The following is a 21087-nucleotide window of genomic DNA, read 5'->3' on the forward strand; positions in this document are numbered from 1 at the left end:
TATGGATGATTATGGTTTTAATGATGATTTGAAAACGAAAATTTTGGATCATATTTTTGGGATGTTTCATTGTCTATTTTTTTCAGCTCGCCTGGGACGATACACAAAGCAAACTCCATTTTGTATGTAAAGACATTGGTGTATTCATCAAGGGACATGTTGTCCTTGTTCAACATTAGGAATTGGTTCTCCAGATCTAGCAGATTTTGGGCCGAGCAGAACTTACGTTTGAAGTGTACTAAGAACTCTGCCCATGTCAGTTGTAGTGACTCATTGGGGCTTATGGTCTTCCCCAGAGTGTTCCACCAACGAACAACGCCACCTCTGAACTGACGCACTGCATATGTGGTTTGTAGCTTGCCCTTGCAACCACATGTTATGAAATCCAACTCCATCTCCGAGATCCAGTCCATTACTCTAACTGGATCTTTTTTCCAAGTAAAAGTCGATGACTTGCAAGTTATGAAGCCCTTATACTTGCATCCGTTCCTCTCGACTCCTTCATCTTGGTTGTTCCTCTTAAACACTAGCGGTTCAACTTGACCAATGGTTCTACTATAATTTCCTTCCTCTGACTGTTAGGCGATCAACTCAGGTTGCAAAATGGTCATAGTTGGTTCATCCCTATTGTTCTGTAACATTTTCCTCATCTCTTCCATTTGTTCAACCATCATAGCCCTAATCATGGCTTGCACTCCTGCCATCGTGATTGGCTCAAGTGTAGATGCTACTTCTGGTGCACATTCAATCACTTGGGGTTGATGTTGCTGATTTCCATTTGTATTTCCATTTCCGACTCCACTTTGGGTTCTTTCCATATTGATCTATACACCAAATCAGACGTTCGATGTGCAGTGACGAGAATTAAGATAGGAAAACTTTATTTATGATAGATGTATAAATATCCTTATCACTCCAAAAAGTTACATGTCAGTTCTAATATCATAATTAAACGTTTAGAATCCTGAGCACATAAAATTTCCAGATCCGATCGGCAATAGACCATAGATCCAAACAAATAATAGCATATAAGGCATCTTTATAGCTATAACATAAAACATTTAGCACATAAAAGCATTTTAGGCATCCTCCCTAAAATAAACTAGTGCTCGTGTCTAAAATATAGTAGAAACTCATCTCACAACCATCGTTTGGCATTCTAAGTTTAAGTCTAGAAATCCTACAAACTCCTAGTTCGCTTAAACTAATGCTCTGATACCAACTGTTGATACCAACTGTGACATCCCAATTTCACGGCCAGAAAAGACCGGTTTATTTATGCTTTATTTGAAAACCATAGTATATTTTTAATGAAATATGTTGCGGAATTTGTTCCCAAAATTATGATAAAGAATTTATCAAAGCATTTCCGAAGAAATGTATTATATTAAAAACCTCGGGATATCATTGGTAATACAGATCAAAAACATAAATATAAACAACATAGGCCTTATAATATCTATTTATTCTAATGACCTATAATCCATTGATCTCTCATCAGATCATCACTCTTGTGCTCTCTTGTCACTACCTGTATACGAGAAAACTAAGTGGGTCAGGCTTGGGAGCCTGGTGAGCACATAGGGTTTTCAACCCACAATAATTAATTTTATTAATTTCATCAAATTTCAAACCAAACAACCCGACTACCTCTTCCCGTTGTCCTCACTTTCTGTCCCTAGAGCATCTAAAGTAAGGGACCTATCCTAAGAATTTTCATCGGGATGGACACTACTGCTAAGGCGGTTTCTCATCCATATACGTCCGTAAGGCAACCATGAGGGGGATGGAGTACACCAGCGAACACATCGCTCACAAACACCTACAGGTTGCGAGCCTGCCAACGTTCCACTAGACTATCTAGAATAGTCTGTGGTCGTCATCTATACTCCACTAGATGATTGGATCATCATCAACATCAAGGCCTCTCATCATTTTATTTCATCACACCCCAACTATTTCACTTACCCATGTTTTACCCCAACATATTTGTAGATATAAAATACATATACATTTTATATCAGATAAACAGATAATATGCACACACATAGCATGTAATTTATATAAAACACTTCATATCTATGTGTAAGATGAAAGTAACTATGAACTCACATTAGTAGCATGATTGGATAGAATCTAACTAGAAACGGTCAGCGATTCGTGATCTTCGAGCTCAGGACACGGAACGCCTTTAGCAAACAAGAGAGAGATAAAGAAAGTTTAGGTGTAAGGAATGAAATGGTTGAATTTGCTATTTATAGGCAGTTTTGGGCTCTCTCACGTCGTGAGCCATGCCTTCTCACCCCGTAGACTTGCCATTTGTGTCCATAGCTTCGGGAGGTGTCCGTTTGACTCCTCACGTCGTGAGAATCCATGCTCACGTCATGAGCTTTTGAGTAATCATTCCGTAGACTTGCCATCTGCATTCTAGGCTTGAAAAGTGTCCATTTGACTCCTCATGCCATGAGAATCTATGCTCACATCGTGAGTCCAATCAGATTAGGGTTTCTGACACGTGTCATGCTCTCAGACAATTGTATCTTCGAAAGGTCATAACTTTTGCATACGAGCTCCGTTTTTTACCTTCTTTATATCCACGCGTAGGTGGAGATGTACTCTACAACTTTCATTTAGACCCCTAAGGCTAAAAAGTAATTTATCATAAAAACACTTTTTCTTTAACGATTCCCGGTGTCATGTCGGTTTTGTCGTGAAACTTTGACAGGTCATAACTTATTCGTAATAACTCGGATTTCGAAGTTCTTTATATCTCTGGAATCCTTGTCCCGACCACTACAAATTTCTTCATAGATATTGGGTCTATTTATTATTTTAATTTTGATGCTTATTTTTATTGTATCTTATTATATCTTATAATTAAGTATAATGCACATAAAATCACATAATTCATATAATATTCAAATAAATCCTTTTTATTACTTCAAAGTAGGTTATAATTGTTGACTCTAACTATTATACCATTATACTAATGCTTAGTCTAGAAACACGGGCGTTACACCGGGTGTTATCCTTAAGGCAATTGCATACCCTAGGGTGAGGCGTTTGCATGCACCTGATTATCAATGCATGTATTCCCAATATTACTAACGTATGTAGTTTAGTCCACCTTATAATTTATAAGTTGATATGACATAAATAACTTACGATCAACTTTTATATATTAAATTTTTATGCAGCATCCCCTCCACCCCAACGAGTTGTTGTAGTCTACTACGCAGGAGCGTGCTGCTAGGTGGTGGATTGAGAGTGTCCAGTGGATAGATGTTGCATATTACACTAGTTTTCTTTGTTAATGTTTTAAAACAATTTTCTTTTGAAGATGTAGCAAAAACAAGTTTGTCCTTATGAACAACATTTTGTAGAATATTATGATATCTTACAAACATCACTATGAGTTTTTTAAATCAATAGTATCATACTGTTGGCTACCTTTTTGACGAGTATGTCTACTCTTAGACTGAACATTATTTTTTCCACTTGACTTTGTCCTACTTGAAGATTCACTTTTTGTTGACTCTATGGTAAACAAGGTGTCACAGTCTCTGCTTGTGTGACCGATTCTTTGGCAATGACTACATTTTTTTTTGAATCGGACATTCACCTTGGGATGGGATATAGTTATGGTTTTTAGGTCGTCCGACTTGTCGTTTGTCCATCAATGGTGGCAAAACAACCATAGCTTCACCCGGTTTTTCGTATTCAACTAGAACTTGTACAAGAAACACAACCTCTGAATTGTTGAACGATATGTTTCCATTGTGAAGTACGATGACACCCATGCACTGCAGTGTTGATATCTCAGTTCCTTGAATACCGTCATAGCATGAGTACAAGGTATACCCGACAATTGCCATTTCCCACATGTACAGTAACAACCTTCCAAGTTTACTATACCATTTTTCATTTGGTTAGTCACCTCATATCTGATTTGATCATTTTGGTATACCCGAAAACCAGATGATTTGTTGATCCCCTATCGATGACCTTCTCAGCATACTCAGTAACATCTTTTTTGCTTTCATATATAACAACATTTACGTATACGTTGTTATGCACAGTAAATTACACTATAATTATCATTTAACTACTACAACATAGGGAAACACTTACCTCCAACATTACGTCGCTGGCACCATTATTGTTGCATATTTGCTCGAAAGAAATCGATCAACATTGTTATCGGTCGTTTCCTTGTATCTCTTGATAATGCATTGACGGACTCAGCACTCTCTGATGTCATAATATTGTACCGAACCACGGGGAAACATGACCTTGCTTATCTCTCATTACCGATTTTGTCTAGCCATGTCTGACAATCATCATTTAGTGCACGACGTAGCCTACTCAATCTTTCTTTGAAATCTGACTCTTGATATGCCTTTGCAACCTGCCAAAACAAAATCTCTTTTATCTCTTGCTTGCCGATCTTTGTTCTCATGTTCATCAACAAACGACAACAACATAGTCCGTGATATGCATTCAGGAACACGACTTGAATGGCCATTACAATTGAACTCGCTCTATCTGATATGATAGCCAAAGATGACATGTCCCCAATACATTCATTGAGTCTTCATAAAACCAAATCCGTGACTCTCCACTTTCAGTTTTCCCAACACCAAATGCAATAGGAAGGATTTAGTTATTACCATCCATGCCTACTGATAGGAACATGGTGCCCAAGTATTTCCCTTTAAGGTGTGCGCTATCAATGATAATAACAGGATGCAAACATCTTTGAAACGCTCGAACCTAAAAAGTAATTAATAATCTAATTAAAGCAAACACATGTGTATACACATTAAATATAAAGAAGTAGGTATATAAAATATATTACCGCCCAACCTCTAGCCATGAAAAAGTATTCAAATTTGTTTTCATCACTCTTCTTTATATGTGTAACTATCCTTGTATTATTCTTCTCTAATTTGTAATAATATATAGTTAGTCTAAGAAAGCTTTCTTTAGGGGTCCCTCTCAATAGATTTAGACCATACATTTTAGCATTCCATGCTTGCCAGTATGAAACATGTACACAAATACGATCATTTAAAGTTCGTTGTATCTGTTTCCCCATAACATATTACCAGTACTATCAGCTAATATGCCCTTCAAGAAGTGGCCCAATACCTTTTTGTTGGCTTGTTGGTGATGGAGACGTGATGTGTGTTTGAGCAAGTGTGTTTCTCCGATAGTTTAACCACTTGAAATGAATCACCAGTATTATGTTTTGTTGCCCTAATCTGCCAGTCACAATTTTTCATATAACAAACAACTTAAAACCTGTCTTTTGTAGATTTTTTCACTTTATATTAGAAACTTTCACTAACACTTTTCTTTCCTAAATTAAGCTTAAGTTCTTCTTTGTTTTTGAAGAGTTGGAATAACTTAACATGAGAATTATAATTCTGTGTTGTGGCCCTTTTATGATTTTTTGAGCTAATTCGGGCAGTGGTAAAGGATTAGGCATACCCCAAAGGGTGGGTTGTGTTTCTTCATAATCGGAAAAATAAAAGGGAAACTTTTCCTGTTGTGCTTTTCGGAGTTGTGGTAAGGTATCAGTTTCCTCTTCTCCATCTTCATGATCATCCCCATTAAATTCAATCCACTGGCTCTCCATGTGGAACTATATTCCCATCATCAATTAACATCATTAGTTTTGCCTCATCATTCACGGATTCATCAACATCAACAATAAGGTCATTTTGAACAACAACCTTACCTTTAGACCTATAATCACCCCTATGTATATGGTCGTTGTAAAAAGGAACATGGTTGGTTTTCATAGGTAATAAATCACAAATTTGGTTACTTCCAGCACCGGAAGAACCATTTCCAGAACAATTTTCCCCGAGAAACCGATTAGTACCATATTCATAACATTATTAACAACAAACCATTAAACTATATTAGGAGGCATAGTACTAACAAAACTAAGAAAATATCTAACATCACTATCGTCAAGAATCTACATAACTATATTTGATCTAGGACATTGAAAATGTCGGGTTAATCGGTTTGAAAAGCAAATTTTATAGTCAAGGGCAATATAGGAAAGTTACTATATTTTGGATTTGTTTTATCTTGTATGTAGGTATTAGTGTTTGATTAGGTTTCTAATCCAATTAGTATATATAGATGTAATAGTTTGAACTTTAAATTCAAGTACTACCGTTTTCATAAAACTTTGTTTGCGAGTCAAGAATTTCTTTTCCTGTTTTGTTTTTCGTTTCTCCCCAGCACAAAAGAATTTGTTTTAGTTTAGTTTCTTACACTTGGTATCAGAGCGGTTTCGTTGAAGGGGGTGTGATTCGAGGTTGATTACAATCAACCACGGTTTCTTTTAATCGGGGTTGTGAAAGTCTAACCGGAGGCGCGGAATAAACGGACGGGAAGACGTCAAAGTGGGTTGCTTTGATTTAGTTCGTTTTACTGGTGATGGAAGACAGTGAAGGTGGTCGTGACCTTGTCTTGTTGTCCGGTGGAAGAGTGCTCTCGGAACAAGCTTGATTAAAGAAGTCGGGGTTAAGGAGAAAATGATGTCGTTGGTTAAAGAAGGAGGTTCGATGACGTATCAAGTTCCGGTTTTGACTCCAACGAATTATCCGGTGTGGGCGGTCAAAGTCAAGTCGATTATAGATGCACACATCATACGGGAGACGATCGAACCAAAGACGTTAGGTGAAGCATCAGATCAAAAGAAGTCAAAACAAGCTCTTTCCTTTTTGTTTCAAGCGATACCCGAAGACATGGTGTTGCAAATGGTATGTTACACCGAACCAAAGAAAGTGTGGGATGGGCTGAAAACACGGTATTTGGAAGTGAATCAGGTGAGAACGACTCAGCTTGCAACATTAAAGAGATAGCTTGAAAGTTTGCGCATGAAGGAGGGTGAAACGGTCGATGATTTTGTGACAAAATTATCCGTTTTAGCTTCAAAAGAAAGGAGTCTTGGATATGAGCTTGCAGAAGGTGATTTGGTAAAAAGGTTACTAGATTCAATGCCTAAGTCGTTTCTTCAAATCGTGGCTTTAATAGAGCAATGTTTCGAGTCGGATTCAATGTTATTCGATGAAGCGGTTGGTAGATTAAAGGCATACGAGGAGCCTATAAGAGGAACCGAGAAAGTGGAGGACACTCAAGGTGGGTTGTTGTTGGCTAGTGAGGAAAAATCACATGTTTGTAAGCATTGTGGCAATGGACGTTCAAATCATGATGACTTTGGACGTGACCGGGGAAGTGGCCGGGGGTTCGGGAGAAGTCGAGATGGTAATGAACGTGTCCGGGATAAAAGTCACGTTAGATGTTACAAATGTGGTGAGCTTGGTCACTATAAAAACGATTGTCCTAAATGGGAAAAAGAAGAAACGGATCTAATCGAAGAGGAATCGACATTGTTTTGAACGACGAGTTGCTCGTATGACAAATCCGATTAAAGGGGTGATTGTTGGGTTAATCGGTTTCAAAAGCAAATTTTACAGTCAAGGGTAATATAGGAAAGTTACTATATTGGGGATTTGTTTTATCTCATATGTAGGTATTAGAGTCTGATTAGGTTTCTAATCCAATTAGTATAGATGGATGTAATAGTTTGAACTTTAAATTCAAGTACTACCGTTTTCATAAAACTTTGTTTGCAAGTTAAGAATTTCTTTTCCTGTCTTGTGTTTCGTTTCTCCCCAACACAAAAGAAATTGTTCTAGATTAGTTTCTTATAGAAAAGATAGATGAATTTGATTTGTGTGTAACCTAGACATGAAAGCAACCAACGTAACTAACCCAACGAAGTTGACATCATTGGTTATATATACACCAAAGCATGTATAATCCGAAGCAAGATACTACATACATTCGTCGATACGCTGTCATGCCCACCATTAGAAACTGGAACTCGAAAAAAAAAACCTGTATACATACTCATTCCAGAACGTTTTTCGAAAGTATCGAACACACAAATATATTAAAAACACAAATGTATTGCTTAGGAAGAAAAACATAGAAAACCCTAATTCTATCTCTCCGGAACACCACTCAGGAATATACGGCCGCTCCAGAATACACTTTTCTAGTCCAGAAGGTAGATAGTGTCAAAATCTGGACCTCATCCCCACCAACTGACAACCCCTTCGGAACACTATCATAAATACTTCAGAATATCGTATTCCGAAGCATGCCTCTGGAATAAAACGTTGTGCTCTGAAATATGGTATTCCGAATCAAGTGGTCATTTTTCCAAAAAAATTATTAAATTTGTTGTTTATGGGTTAGATTCCTTAATTTTCCGTTTTTTAATTTTAAAATAAAAAGGTATATGGAATAAAACCTTATTAAGTTCCCGTCCACAAAGAGCGGTAAAGAAATTTGGTTTGTGTTTAACTGTGGTGTCGATTTCTTATTGATAATTACAGCAGCGCCTTTTCTTCTCTACGGGTTATCGTATGTTCTATGATCTCTTGATTCGTTCCACCGGCTTCCATTAACGAAACGAGTAATCATGTATGTATTTCGGAAGATGTTTTTTAATCGAACTCTCATTCGCCATTATCACAAACAGAGACCTCACAAGCCTACCAAGGCTCTCCTCCGAAAACGAATACCTTTCGTCACTGACCTCAAAGACATTCAAAGCCCAGATGAAGCTCTCGCTCTCTTCCACGATTACTGCGAAACTGGCGGTTTTAAGCACGACTACCCTTCTTATTCTTCCCTCATTTACAAACTTGCACGTAGAAGAAACTACGAAGCAGTCGAAACCCTTCTTCAACAACTCCAGCACTATAACGTTAAATGTAAAGAAGCTTTGTTCATCGGATTAATTCAGCATTACGGAAAGTCTGGTTTGCCTGACAAAGCCATCGAATTGTTTCGGAAAATGCCGTCGTTTGATTGCTACCGTTCATTACAGTCGTTAAATACAATTCTCAATACATTGCTCGAGAATGGAAGGTTTAATGATGCCGATGAGATGTTCAAGTCTTGCTCCAAAATGGGATTTCGACCAAATGCGGTGACATTTAATATCATGATCAAGGGGTGGCTTGCAAAGGGCGAGTGGGATGAAGCACGTAAGGTGTTCGATGAAATGCATGAGAGAGAGGTCGAACCTACAGTTGTAACTTACAATTGTCAAATCGGATTTTGGAGTAAAAGGGGCAAGTTTTCCGAGGCTAAGACTTTGTTTGATGAAATGATTCGGAAAGGGAAAAAACCAAATGCTATATCATATGCCTTGTTAATGGAGTGTTTGTGCTCACAAGAAAAGTTCAAGGAAGCCAAAAAGATAATGTTTGATATGGAATACCAAGGCTGCAAAACACGGCTTGTGAACTATGGAATCTTGATGAACGATCTTGCTAAAAGGGGAAACTTTAATGAAGCTAAATCTTTACTTCTTGAAATGAAGAAAAGGCGAATTAAGCCGGATGTTGTTATGTACAACATATTGATCAATTATTTATGTAAGGAAAGTAAAGTTGGGGAAGCTTACAAGATCTTGGTTGAGATGCAAGTTGATGGTTTTGAGCCAAATGCAGCCACATATAGAATGATAGTTGATGGTTTTTGTAGAAATGGAGAATTTGATGAGGGGTTGAAGGTTTTAAACGCTATGATGATGAGTAATCATTGTGCGCGTGTGGAAACGTTTAGTTGTTTGGTTGTTGGGTTGATTAAGAATGGGAAGATGGAAGATGGTTTGTTTGTTATGGAGGAGATGGTGAAAAGACGAATGTGCCCTGATTTGGGATCTTGGGAAGCATTGGTTGCAAGCACTTGCGGTGGGGATAAAAATGGGCATGTGATCATCACTGACTTGGTTTCATCAAGCTAATACCCACGTTGCTTAATACGGGGCAAACTCAAAACTCAAAACAAATGTTATATGGTTAATAATTCAATACACAAGTTATGACATAATTATGTATCTAACCAAACAATCATTCATCAAGATTTATAATTTTGTTTGAATCTTTACAAATCCATAGTCTTGCCCATGGATTTGCGACACACTAAGATTGACGTTCCAATTTTTCCCAATCGTTCGACCCAAATTCTTCAATGTTTTGAGTTTTTATAGTAATTTTGAATTATTTGTGTAGATTAGATAAATATAATCATTTGATACATTTTAGGTAGTGATTATCAATAGCTTTTATTTGACCTTCGAAATGAGACTAGCTTTTGTCAAATGAAATTCTAAAACAAAGGTCTTGGGTTCAATAACTTTAACTCATAATAATTGATTAGGGTCGAAGGTGGCAAAAGGTCGGAGTGGTTTTACTTTCTATAAACCGAACCTTTTGGTATTGATCGCACAAAGTTCAGGTCACCAACTCTTATGGCACCCACTCCATCACCATGTAATCAACTACACCATATACCTTTACACCTTCCATCTCCTCTGTATATAAACAGACATCAACTTCACATATTCAAATCATCTCATTCCTCAATACCCACTTCAAAATCAATCATACACACCCTGATCAGCTTCTGTAATTGACCATGGCAACGTCTACATTCACTTGTCTTTCACTACTCTCCCTTCTCCTCCTATCCACCACATTCTCATTAACCACTGCAGCTCGAACCCTAACAGAAGACCCAGAGACCGCGATCCCTGTAGCTGCACCCGATGCAGATGATGTCACTCCCTTGGGCGCCATCCCACCTAACCCAGCTTCCACCACCACCACCGGAACTACCGGTGTGGTGCCCGTTGAAGGTCCCGACCACACACTCACCTTCTTTATGCACGACATTCTCGGCGGGTCAAACCCCTCAGCTAAAGCAGTCACCGGAGCCGTCACTAACCCCGCCTTGAATGGTCAGGTTCCCTTCGCTAAACCTAACGGAGCAAATCTCCCGGTCAACAATGGCGTCTCACAGGATGACGGAAACAGCGGAGTCCTCAACAACAACAATCTCCCGTTTCTTACTGGCCTAGGTGGAACCACTTCAAATGTCTTCCAAAACAACAATAATAACAACAACAATAACAATGTTTTTGCTGCCATTGGTGGACAGCTCCCGCAAGGAAACGCGTTGCAACAGTTTATGTTCGGAACGTTGACTGTGATTGACGATGAGTTGACCGAAGGACACGAGCTTGGGTCTGGTTTGATCGGAAAGGCTCAAGGGTATTATGTATCGAGTTCCATAGATGGGAAGAGTCAGACGATGGCGTTTACTGTGATGTTTATGCACGGGAGTTATATTGATAGTTTGAGCTTTATGGGGGTTCACCGGAGTGCGGTGGCGGAGTCCCAGCTGGCGGTGATGGGTGGCACTGGGAAGTATGTGAATGCTAAAGGGCATGCGGTGGTGAAGACTTTTCAGGGGACAAACCAGCAGAATAATGATGGAATGGAGACACTGCTTCAGTTTCATGTGTATCTTGCGTATTAGTTTGTATAAGTCTATGTGTGTTTGGTTTCTATTTCGATGCTTTCCATGTTTATGTGATGTTATGAAAATTTGTGTGTGAAATACAAAAGAATTTAACAATTTCTACTTTTCCAAATTGACCAAACATTGGAATATATTTTATGATTTGGCGGAATTTGGTCTTGATTACTTGCTGTCAAGTCAAATGGTTCGACCATAAAAGTATAAATCCCAAATCCAATTGAACACAAAACGAGGACCATCCCAAAAAGCTGAGATCGACTTTCATATTGTGTGAGGAGAACGCGTTTAAGCTTCTCCTTTCACGAATAAAAACACTGATTTTCCTTGAAATAATACCTTTTTTTAACATTTACACATTCAATTTTTTTTTCAAAGAGTTTATTAGCGCATACATGTCCTGGATTCTTAGGGATTATATTTATACATTACCATAATTAGTGGTAATTTCTTATTTAGTTTCTTTAGCTTTTGTAATTTTAAAGTGTGTTAACTAGTTGGTAGTCGGTAACGTTTTGTTAAACGCTACGTGAACTAGCTTTTGGTTTTGGAAAGTTTTGTTAAACTAAATGCTAAATGTTTGTGGTGTCAAACTGAACTTTTTGTTCATAACGAAACGTTTTATCAAATGCTATAAGTTAGAAGCCCTCAAACGATTTGTGTCGAACACACCCTCAATGTATCTCATATTAAGACACAATCTTTTAAGTGTTTATATTTTTTCTTTTACAATCTCTCCATAGTGACTTTTTGGAGAGACATTTATTAACTCTACATATATTATCGTATTATATATTCATGCACACATCTTTATCAGTTGAATCAATATATCATCGACAACTTTTTTACTTCCAAATATAGCTCTCATTAGCTGGTTCGTAATCAAATTTGATACAAAAATCATAACATGGTATCATAACACTATATTTCTTATTTATAATCCCATAATCAGTGTTTGTTTCTAGAAGTTTTGATAGGATGTCATTCAAATCACATCATCAGATTGTATCGGTCATAATTTTGATCTCATCAAATTGATCTTCAAATCGTTTCAACCTCCACATTATACTTCTAGTAATCAATCTATTTACATATATTATCAAACTTTTGGATGCTTCTCAAATTTCTTGTAATACAAAAGAACACAACATTGTTTCCCGCACATTACAACCTTTTCCTTCCTTTCGTTGGTGTGGACCATTTAGATGGTGCGGTTTACCATGTCTTTCATTTCGTTGTTTTTTAATTACAAAATGAAAAACTCTACGACACATGCCCATCTTTTTCTTTCCTTTCGTTGGCGTGATCTTTTCCAACTTCGAAACATCGGCAAATCCGAAATGGGTGTTTTGGAGTGTTGTTGGAAATACAGAAGTAATATATAGGAGAACCAGAATGACGGGGGTGATCATATAAGTGGGTGACCCATTTAGAAAGATGGATCCGGAATGCACCCATTATGAGCTATGTGGTCATTTTTCAAAATTTCTATAACCTTGGTTCTTTTTATAAAGATGGATCCGGAATGCACCCATTATGAGCTATGTAGGCTAGAGGAAAACATGCATGCGTGGATCTAACAGGAGTTTCCCCTCTTGTGGGCTTGGGGAGTAGAGTTTTCACTATGGGGCAAGCTGCTTTAAAAGTTGCATCAAACAAAGTGGCAAAACATGAGAAAACGTGCATGAAAAATCAACACACGTTTATACATTTTGCATTTAATACTTTTAGTTTCCTTACGCCAGAAGCTATGAAGCTACTCAATAGAGTCCAATGAGTCATGCATAGTAATGTTATGACTCCAAGATCTATAGATGTTGTTTTTAAAAAAATTAGTTTTGTCATCTAAAAAGGAGTTGCGACACAACTTGTTGTTCGTTACCCGCTACGTCTATGTAAATTGGTTAGATTACTCAATTTTCTTATAGTGTTTACCATTTGGTCAGTGTAATCAGAGTAGTTATCAATTTTGGTTGAAGGTAAAGTGTTTATATTCATGATTGTAACAATTAAATAGTTAAATTTAACAGAAAGGACCGGTATCAACCGTGTAAAAAAATTAAAAGGACTATCCGTGTCAAAAACTCAAAAAATAGACTAAAACACATGAACCAAAAATTGTAATTTACTCTCGGTTTAATACTTTTCTATAAATAAATTAGAAATCATACGAACTCGACTTAATTAACTCGCTGTTAACTCAAGGTGGTCCAACTCACCGTAAAACCAACTCGATTCGAACACAAAACGAAGCCTAACCCAACTGGAGATCGGCTTTCATGCTGTGAGGAGATCTGTGGAAGCTGGAAAGGTGATCATGGAGAATGCGTTCAAGCTCCTCCTTTCATGTCCCTCTGGTCTCTCTTCTTCACAGGTAAAACTTCGATTTTCCTTTAAAAACATCGTAATATCGTATTATGAGCAAATACATTAACTTTCCCGATCGATTTTCTTTAAAGAAGTCATTTTAAGTTATTGTTTGATAACAAATTGTGATATCTTTGCTTTTTAATTAGGTGTCGGTGAAATTCGACGAATCGTACGATAGAGTTCCTCATCCGGACATTGACTTAGATGACTCCATTTCTGAGGTGTTCATACCAATGTTTCTCTTCTTATTGCTTTGCTTCATTGCATCATATATTCCCTGTTAGTTTTCTTTCTCCTAGTTAATTTTTCTTTCAATTGAATTTTGTTGCTCCAGGTAGACACAAACATTGTGCAGGAAACAAACCCTAACATAGATGATATAATCCGTTGTTCTTCAACTCATATTCGTAGTATTGCAATAATGGTCGAATAATACTGTATCCTTTACTGTAATTAGGGAAGAGTTAATAAGGATTATGGAATCTGGTTGTTAGACTTCAATCATGTATTAGGCCAGTGGCATACTCAAATCTTCCTGTTGAGGGTAGCAAAATCAAAAGTAAATGTCTTGAATTAGTATACATCAAGATCATAAGCCCTCTGTCAGTGGCGTATAAGATTTGCATAAATGACAATTCTGATTCAAAGGGCAATATCTTTTATATCTAGCTAATATTCTTCCCCTTTCATCTCTTTCTCTCTCTCTCTCTCTCTCTCTCTCTCTCTTTTTTTTTGTCAGATATGGGATCAAAAGGTTCAACAAAGCACATCACTGTTCAATGGGAAAAAGTTTAGGGTTTGTAGATTTATCTTTTAATCAACCTTCTAAGTTCTAACACCTTCAGCTGTTTAAGTAATTGAATATCTTCATGTTACATTCAGTGAAAGTATGATATACATTGTTCTTACTCTTTAATGGTTGTTGCAACTTAGTATGGAGGACACAGTGGCCTTGAACCTCATGTATGCCTTCACCTTGGTCTAACAGATTATAGGTTCTCTCTTCTTCTCTCTCCAATCTCCATATGTATACCTTTTTTCTTTTTTTTTGTATAATCTGTATCATCTTCTCACCCTATAAACAATATGTTACTATTTCAGGACTTTTATGGGGACAAACTTAAATCCTTCATGGGAAAGATTTCTTGTGGCATCTGAAGGTAAAAACATCATACATTTTCACACCTGCTGTTTCAACTTTCAAGAATCATTATTCAATCATACCCTTTACTTACTTTTCATGTTACATGATCTTTTTGTAGATGATTGTAAGCAGTGTCAACACACTTCTAGTCCATTAGGCAATGGTGCAATTGTACAGACATCTGATAATATGATACTTGTGCTCCAAAGAAGTAATAATGTTGGAGAATTTCCAGGATACTTGGTCTTTCCAGGTGGGCATCCCGAGGTACATCAAATCAACAATCTTTTTCTTTTTACTTTTTTCAAAATAATAAAACGTAAATTTGGCGAATTATATATTTTTATGATTGATAGCCAGAAGAAGTTGGAATTACATCCCATAAGTGTGAAAACTCAGAGTTGAGAAACAAAAATATTTCACAAGAGATGTTTGACAGCATTATCCGTGAAGTTGTTGAAGAAATAGGAGTACCTGCTTCAACATTGGTAAGAATATAATATTTCTCTTTATTGCAATCAGGTCCCCCAAGTTTTCTTCATTTGATTTTCTCACCTTAAACTAATACCAAATTAATTCTCTTAGTTTGGTTATTTGATTTGATACAGAGCGACCCTTTATTCATTGGTATATCGCGTAGGGTATTGAATGTAAGACCCACTGCTTTTTTCTTCATCAAGTGCAATCTTGAATCAACAAAAGTTCAACAACTTTATTCCAGTGCACAAGATGGCTTCGAGTCAACAAAACTTTATATTATACAACCTGTGAGTTCTCATTTCATCCTTTCAAATTAATTTATGTCTAAGAAATGGTAATTTAGTCTGTTTGTCACACTGTGACTGTGACTGTGACTGTGACTGATGTTAAATGAGTATAAATATCAGAGTGAGTTGGAGAACATGGCATCTAAAATGCCGGGGTGCCACAGAGGAGGATTTGCACTTTACAAGTTGATGTTAGAATGTGGGAAGAACATCAAGTGAATGTGTGGAAGGTATCAAGGCGCATGTTAGTATATAGTATTTGTTTGATATGCCAAATAGCTTTTTGAGGAGGAATAACTGATTTGAAAAGTGATTGGAACTTGAGCTTGGTATTCCTTTTAAAAAATGGGCAAATCGAATGTAAACTAAAATGAATATATCTCTATTCGTTTTATTTTATTAATTAATTCAGCATTTTTTGTATGAAGAATATTTAGTAAGATTTTCTCTGATTACAACATATGTGAATTATCAATTATGTGGTACGATAAACAATAAATTTATGAAGGTGCTTGATTGAGAGGGTATTACTAATTAGGATGATTGAAGGGAATGAATATGATTATATAATGAGAAATTAGTAGGTGTGATTAGTTACATGATTACCTAAAATATAAACTGAGATATTAATGATTGTAACCTCTGTTTGTGCAGTTGTGAATTTCCACGTTTATAATTGTGGTCTCTCTTATTTAAAGTTGTAAGATTTTCACAAATCAAAAACATCTTCGAAAATTTTGGTCGCAACTCCTATAGTATACATACACTTTTCTACACGTTTAAAACAATACTTATTTTTATATATTGTATTGTATTCTATTCTACAAGAATACAATTTCATACACGTACACATTATAAATCAACTAAGTATTGTATTCTACACGAATACAACATCCTACATAAGTACACATTTAACCGTATCCTATAGTATACAAACACATTATTCTACAAGAATACATTATCCTAAATTTTGCAAACATGCATTATAAGTTCATATTTATTTCAAAAAGAATACGGAACGGTATACGAAAAATACATATTATTTTCCATATTTATATAGTTAACAAACATGCATTTATGGGCATGGCCGTGCCAGGCGGTGGACAACATAGACGACCCCACACGCCCCTTTGCTAAAATTCCAGGTGTGTTCTTATATAGTTACGATTGGATAGAAAACATTTGTTGTTCCTATTTTTTGAGCCCAAAATTTGTCAGCTACGTGTTCAATTATATTGTGAATGGAGAAGGAAATCATTGGAAGTCTAAAATCAATAAGAATGTGAGAATGAAACCAAAATAGGGGAATAAAAAAGAAATTGGAAATCGAATCGAATTGTCTCTATAACCCTATAGAAACAAGTAATTGTGAAAAGTGTCTAATACTAAGTTCCAACGAATATAAATATATGGTTTTTGCAACAAATTTAAAATATATGGCCTAGATTTGTTTTCGCGTGCTTGATTTTATAATTGTTTTCATTTTAACCTTCTCTCTCTACATATATATATATATATATATATATATATATATATATATATATATATATATATATGTGAAACCACTATATTTTGTGAGAAGGAGAGATGTAATCCTAGCCATTTATTTTGTAGATAAAAAAACATTTTTAAATTACAAAATAATTGAAAATTTTCGAAATTTTTTTAAAAAAATATTATGTTCGTCACTTTTTTTATCCAAAAAAAATAATAATAAATAAATTACCGTTTTTTTTGAAATTATATATATATATATATATATATATATATATATATATATATATATATATATATATATATATATATATATATATATATATATATATATATATTCTTCTCTTTATCTTTTGAATAAAAAAGAAAAGGACTTTTGGGTGTGATTCGGATTCTAATTTTATGAAATATACAAGTCTACAAAACCTTTGTTGCATACATGTGCGATTGACGTTCCTTTCTCTCTCTACCATTTCCTTTTTTTCTTTTTCTCTCCACCTCCATTGTCCAAACACAAAAAGATACATGCACAAAGGAGATAGTTCTCGTTCTTTTGTCATTTAATGCCATTTACAGATTGTTGTGATCTCAAAAAGCCATTTTCAATTCATGGACTATTTGGTTCCAAATGGAGGAGTGCGAAAGGTCCACCTTTCTTCATACCCAGGTAACTGTTTTCCCTCTTCCTCTGTTTTTCCTCTAATTTTCAAAAACCCATTTCATTTTCATGGAAATGCCTCCCTGTTTTGCAGTTTTCATGGTGATCTATTATCGTCGTTGAAAATGCCCTCTGTTTGTTAAAATGACGCTTAGAAAATAGGCATTCTCTTCGTTTGTTTTTATTTTTCTAATGATGATTTGTGATGATTGTTGTTCGACCAGGGCATAAATTTGAGGTCCAGGAGATTGCAAATCAACAATAATGGAGTTTGGGAAGTTTATTTAAAAGAATATTTGCATTCGGTGATTAAATAATTGAATTAGCTCTTCAGGGGTGTTGATTTTTACATGAAGAAAGATTTTCTAGGTTTGAAAATGCTATTTTTGATCTGGGTTTTTGAGGGGAAGAAGAAAAGAATTTCCGTTATTCATTATTAGGATTACAAAAGCTCCCCACGCACCAAAAAGGGGATCATTATCAGGCTTTATACAAATTCTTCGATGAAGGCACCACCAGAAACATGGTTGCCACCGGCCACCACCACCCCAACCACCGCTTCCCGGAAAAAGATGTCTAAACAGGTGACGGGGAAACGAGATGATACCCCTTTGCATACAGCTGCAAGGGCAGGGAACATCAACGCAGTAATGGAGATTTTAGGTGATTGTTATTGTGAAGAAGAATTGATTTCATTGCTTTCCAAGCAGAATCACGCCGGTGAAACGGCGCTGTATGTGGCGGCAGAATACAGTTACGTTGATTTGGTTAGGCTCTTGATCGATCAATATGATATGGCAACAGCCAGTATTAAAGCCAATAATGGATTCGATGCTCTTCATATTGCTGCTAAACAAGGAGATTTAGGTATGCAAATCTCTATGTTTTCTAGTAAATTCTACATCATCCAAAACTTGTCTTTTTAACTATTTCCATTCTTTAAATTTACAGAGACTCTAATGGTTTTAATGGAGGCCCACCCAGAATTATCAATGACGGTTGATATATCAAACACCACAGCCTTACACACGGCGGCGATGCAAGGCAACATTGAGGTGGTGAACTATCTATTGGAGATTGAGAGTAGTTTGGCATCAATAGCAAGAAGTAATGGGAAAACGGCTTTACATTCGGCTTCAAGAAACGGGCATGTTCTAGTGGTGAAGGCTCTTTTGGAGAAGGTACCCGGGATATCTTCAAGGAATGATAAGAAGGGACAAACTGCCCTTCACATGGCGGCAAAAGGCCAAAATCATGAGGTGGTTGAAGAGTTGATCAAGGCGGATCCATCGTTGATAAATATGGTTGATGCAAAGGGGAATACTTCTTTGCATATTGCAACCCGTAAAGGCCGGGTTCAGGTACAATAATGCAACAAGGAATGTTAGATGCAACTCACCGAGCTGCGTCTGAAATGCACATTTCATATGTCATATACTCATATGTATGTTATGTGTATCTGGCATATGGAATGCACATTCAATCCGTCATTAAATGCATATGACGTCTTGAAACATATATTCTGGACACCATATGCACAAAAAATAATGCATTTATAGATGTCAATTAGTAAAAAATTGTCGTTCTTATGTATAATCATTGTGTTCATGCAGATTGTTAAGATGCTACTAGCTCGTAACGAAATAAACACAAGAGTTGTGAATAGGTCGAACGAGACTGCATTTGACACGGCCCATAAAATGGGCCATCCCGACATAGGATGCATCTTAGAAGAACACGGAGTCCCAAGTGCCCGTGTCCTAAAACCTTCAACAACTCCGGCCCGAGAGCTAAAACAAACTGTAAGCGACATAAAACATGAGGTCCACGATCAACTCGAACACACTCTCCAAACTCGGCGAAGGGTCCAAGGCATCGCAAAACACCTCAACAAAATGCACGCTGAGGGCCTCAACAACGCGATAAACTCCACCACCGTGGTGGCTGTGTTAATTGCCACGGTTGCATTCGCCGCCATTTTTACAGTCCCAGGACAATATGTCGATGATCCAAGCAATATACCTGAGGGTTTTTTGCTCGGTGAGGCGCATATTGCCCCACAACCCGCGTTTATAATCTTCTTTGTTTTCGACTCCGTGGCTCTATTTATCTCGTTAGCAGTTGTTGTGGTTCAAACCTCGGTGGTGGTTATTGAAAGCAAAGCGAAGAAGCAAATGATGGCTGTTATCAACAAGCTAATGTGGTTGGCTTGTGTGCTTGTATCGGTGGCGTTTTTGGCCCTTGCGTTTATTGTGGTCGGGAAGCATGAGAAATGGCTAGCGATTTGTGTGACCATTATAGGAACGTGTATAATGGTCACGACTTTGGGGTTGATGTGTTATTGGGTGATTATGCATCGAATTGAAACATCAAATATGAAAAATATGAGAAGGAAATCAATGTCGGGTACCGAAAGTAGGTCGGGGTCGAGGTCTAGGACATGGTCGATTTCTGTACTTTCAGATACGGATCCTATGAATACCGAGTTCAAGAACATGTATGCAATCTAAAAAAAAATACATTTTGAGTAAGATCTTTTTGGTTCAATTAGGCATGACTGGTAATTTAATCGTTTTAGAATGTGTAACTATATATGCCTTCAAAAAGGTTCGAAATACCGTCAAAAAGACTCCAAACATATTTTAGTTTTGGGTTTGGGGCGCAATAGAAAGGGAGACCTCAAATACTGGATTTTTGCTTCCATCGGTATGCTTTCTTGGCGGACTTTAACCATTTTCTTTTACTAGCCCAAGTGATCATAAACGTAACAAGATTGTTAACAAATTATGAATGCATATCTTCCTAACAAATACATGAACTGATGTTAGTGTAAGTTAGAGGTCCACAAGTTTAGCCGTTTTTTTTATACATGAACCGACTTAATATAGATTTTTAAAAAAAACTGAAATCACTGTTTTTCAGTTTTTTCTAAAAAAAGTTGAATCGAACTAGTTTTTAAACTGAAAAATAATCGATTTTTAACAAAATCTTCTATCTATATCTATATATTTTTATATATATTTATAAAAGAAATATTTTTACTTGCATGCATTTGAAACCCCATTACTTTTTAATTTCTTTATAATAATTATTATAATTGGTTAATAATGCTAAATTAATGCAAAAACTAAATTCATAAATTAAACTAAACTACAATATTAAAAGATCATGTTTTACTTCTATTTATAAAATTTTAACTTTAATATTTTTAATATATTATAATTAAC

The 21087-nt window shown here is 36.3% G+C and overlaps 5 protein-coding genes across 8 annotated transcripts; all 5 read left to right on the top strand.

Moving 5' to 3' along the window:
- The first annotated feature begins 6560 nt into the window (after positions 1–6560).
- LOC145067311 (uncharacterized) lies at positions 6561–7424 on the top strand. The gene is made up of 2 exons (XM_079014479.1): positions 6561–6851; positions 6909–7424. The coding sequence occupies exons 1-2, from the start codon at positions 6561–6563 to the stop codon at positions 7422–7424; spliced, it is 807 nt and encodes a 268-aa protein (XP_078870605.1).
- Positions 7425–8392: 968 nt separating this feature from the next.
- LOC145067841 (Tetratricopeptide repeat (TPR)-like superfamily protein) lies at positions 8393–9987 on the top strand. The gene has a single exon (XM_079014880.1). It carries the CDS (start codon positions 8516–8518, stop codon positions 9848–9850), a length of 1335 nt encoding a protein of 444 aa, XP_078871006.1. The 5' UTR covers positions 8393–8515; the 3' UTR covers positions 9851–9987.
- Positions 9988–10394: 407 nt separating this feature from the next.
- Positions 10395–11526, top strand: LOC145067842 (dirigent protein 10-like). The gene has a single exon (XM_079014881.1). The coding sequence runs from the start codon at positions 10525–10527 to the stop codon at positions 11425–11427; it is 903 nt and encodes a 300-aa protein (XP_078871007.1). The 5' UTR covers positions 10395–10524; the 3' UTR covers positions 11428–11526.
- A 2079-nt stretch (positions 11527–13605) lies between these two features.
- On the top strand, positions 13606–16148 carry NUDT9 (nudix hydrolase homolog 9). 3 transcript variants are annotated; one of them, XM_079012765.1, is made up of 9 exons: positions 13606–13801; positions 13944–14018; positions 14537–14593; positions 14731–14792; positions 14899–14957; positions 15060–15208; positions 15298–15429; positions 15550–15708; positions 15829–16148. In XM_079012765.1, exons 1-9 carry the CDS (start codon positions 13745–13747, stop codon positions 15925–15927), a joined length of 849 nt encoding a protein of 282 aa, XP_078868891.1. In that variant the 5' UTR covers positions 13606–13744; the 3' UTR covers positions 15928–16148. The 3 variants fall into 3 exon arrangements, with proteins under 3 accessions (XP_078868891.1, XP_078868893.1, XP_078868892.1); XM_079012766.1 differs by having other exon boundaries at positions 13612–13801; positions 13944–14076; XM_079012767.1 differs by lacking the exon at positions 14537–14593.
- A 1506-nt stretch (positions 16149–17654) lies between these two features.
- Positions 17655–20563, top strand: LOC145065713 (ankyrin repeat-containing protein At5g02620-like). 2 transcript variants are annotated; one of them, XM_079012764.1, is made up of 4 exons: positions 17655–17869; positions 17955–18727; positions 18812–19221; positions 19474–20563. In XM_079012764.1, the coding sequence occupies exons 2-4, from the start codon at positions 18364–18366 to the stop codon at positions 20368–20370; spliced, it is 1671 nt and encodes a 556-aa protein (XP_078868890.1). In that variant the 5' UTR covers positions 17655–17869; positions 17955–18363; the 3' UTR covers positions 20371–20563. The 2 variants fall into 2 exon arrangements, with proteins under 2 accessions (XP_078868890.1, XP_078868889.1); XM_079012763.1 differs by having other exon boundaries at positions 18085–18727.
- The last annotated feature ends 524 nt before the right edge of the window (positions 20564–21087 follow it).

The sequence above is a fragment of the Lactuca serriola genome, chromosome 8 (assembly GCF_051521515.1).
Source record: "Lactuca serriola cultivar US96UC23 chromosome 8, Lser_US96UC23_V15, whole genome shotgun sequence".
Taxonomy (NCBI): Eukaryota; Viridiplantae; Streptophyta; class Magnoliopsida; order Asterales; family Asteraceae; genus Lactuca; species Lactuca serriola.

Excerpts from the sequence above, each read along its gene's own strand:
- NUDT9 (XM_079012765.1), top strand. The coding sequence starts at position 13,745 with ATGGAGAATGCGTTCAAGCTCCTCCTTTCATGTCCCTCTGGTCTCTCT. Across the intron at positions 14,958-15,059 it reads ATTTCTTGTGGCATCTGAAG|ATGATTGTAAGCAGTGTCAA; the intron begins GTAAAAACATCA and ends ATCTTTTTGTAG. Across the intron at positions 15,430-15,549 it reads GAGTACCTGCTTCAACATTG|AGCGACCCTTTATTCATTGG; the intron begins GTAAGAATATAA and ends GATTTGATACAG.
- LOC145067311 (XM_079014479.1), top strand. The coding sequence starts at position 6,561 with ATGTCGTTGGTTAAAGAAGGAGGTTCGATGACGTATCAAGTTCCGGTT. Across the intron at positions 6,852-6,908 it reads GGTATTTGGAAGTGAATCAG|GAGGGTGAAACGGTCGATGA; the intron begins GTGAGAACGACT and ends TTGCGCATGAAG.
- LOC145067841 (XM_079014880.1), top strand. The coding sequence starts at position 8,516 with ATGTATGTATTTCGGAAGATGTTTTTTAATCGAACTCTCATTCGCCAT.
- LOC145067842 (XM_079014881.1), top strand. The coding sequence starts at position 10,525 with ATGGCAACGTCTACATTCACTTGTCTTTCACTACTCTCCCTTCTCCTC.
- LOC145065713 (XM_079012764.1), top strand. The coding sequence starts at position 18,364 with ATGAAGGCACCACCAGAAACATGGTTGCCACCGGCCACCACCACCCCA. Across the intron at positions 18,728-18,811 it reads TGCTAAACAAGGAGATTTAG|AGACTCTAATGGTTTTAATG; the intron begins GTATGCAAATCT and ends TTAAATTTACAG. Across the intron at positions 19,222-19,473 it reads CCCGTAAAGGCCGGGTTCAG|ATTGTTAAGATGCTACTAGC; the intron begins GTACAATAATGC and ends GTGTTCATGCAG.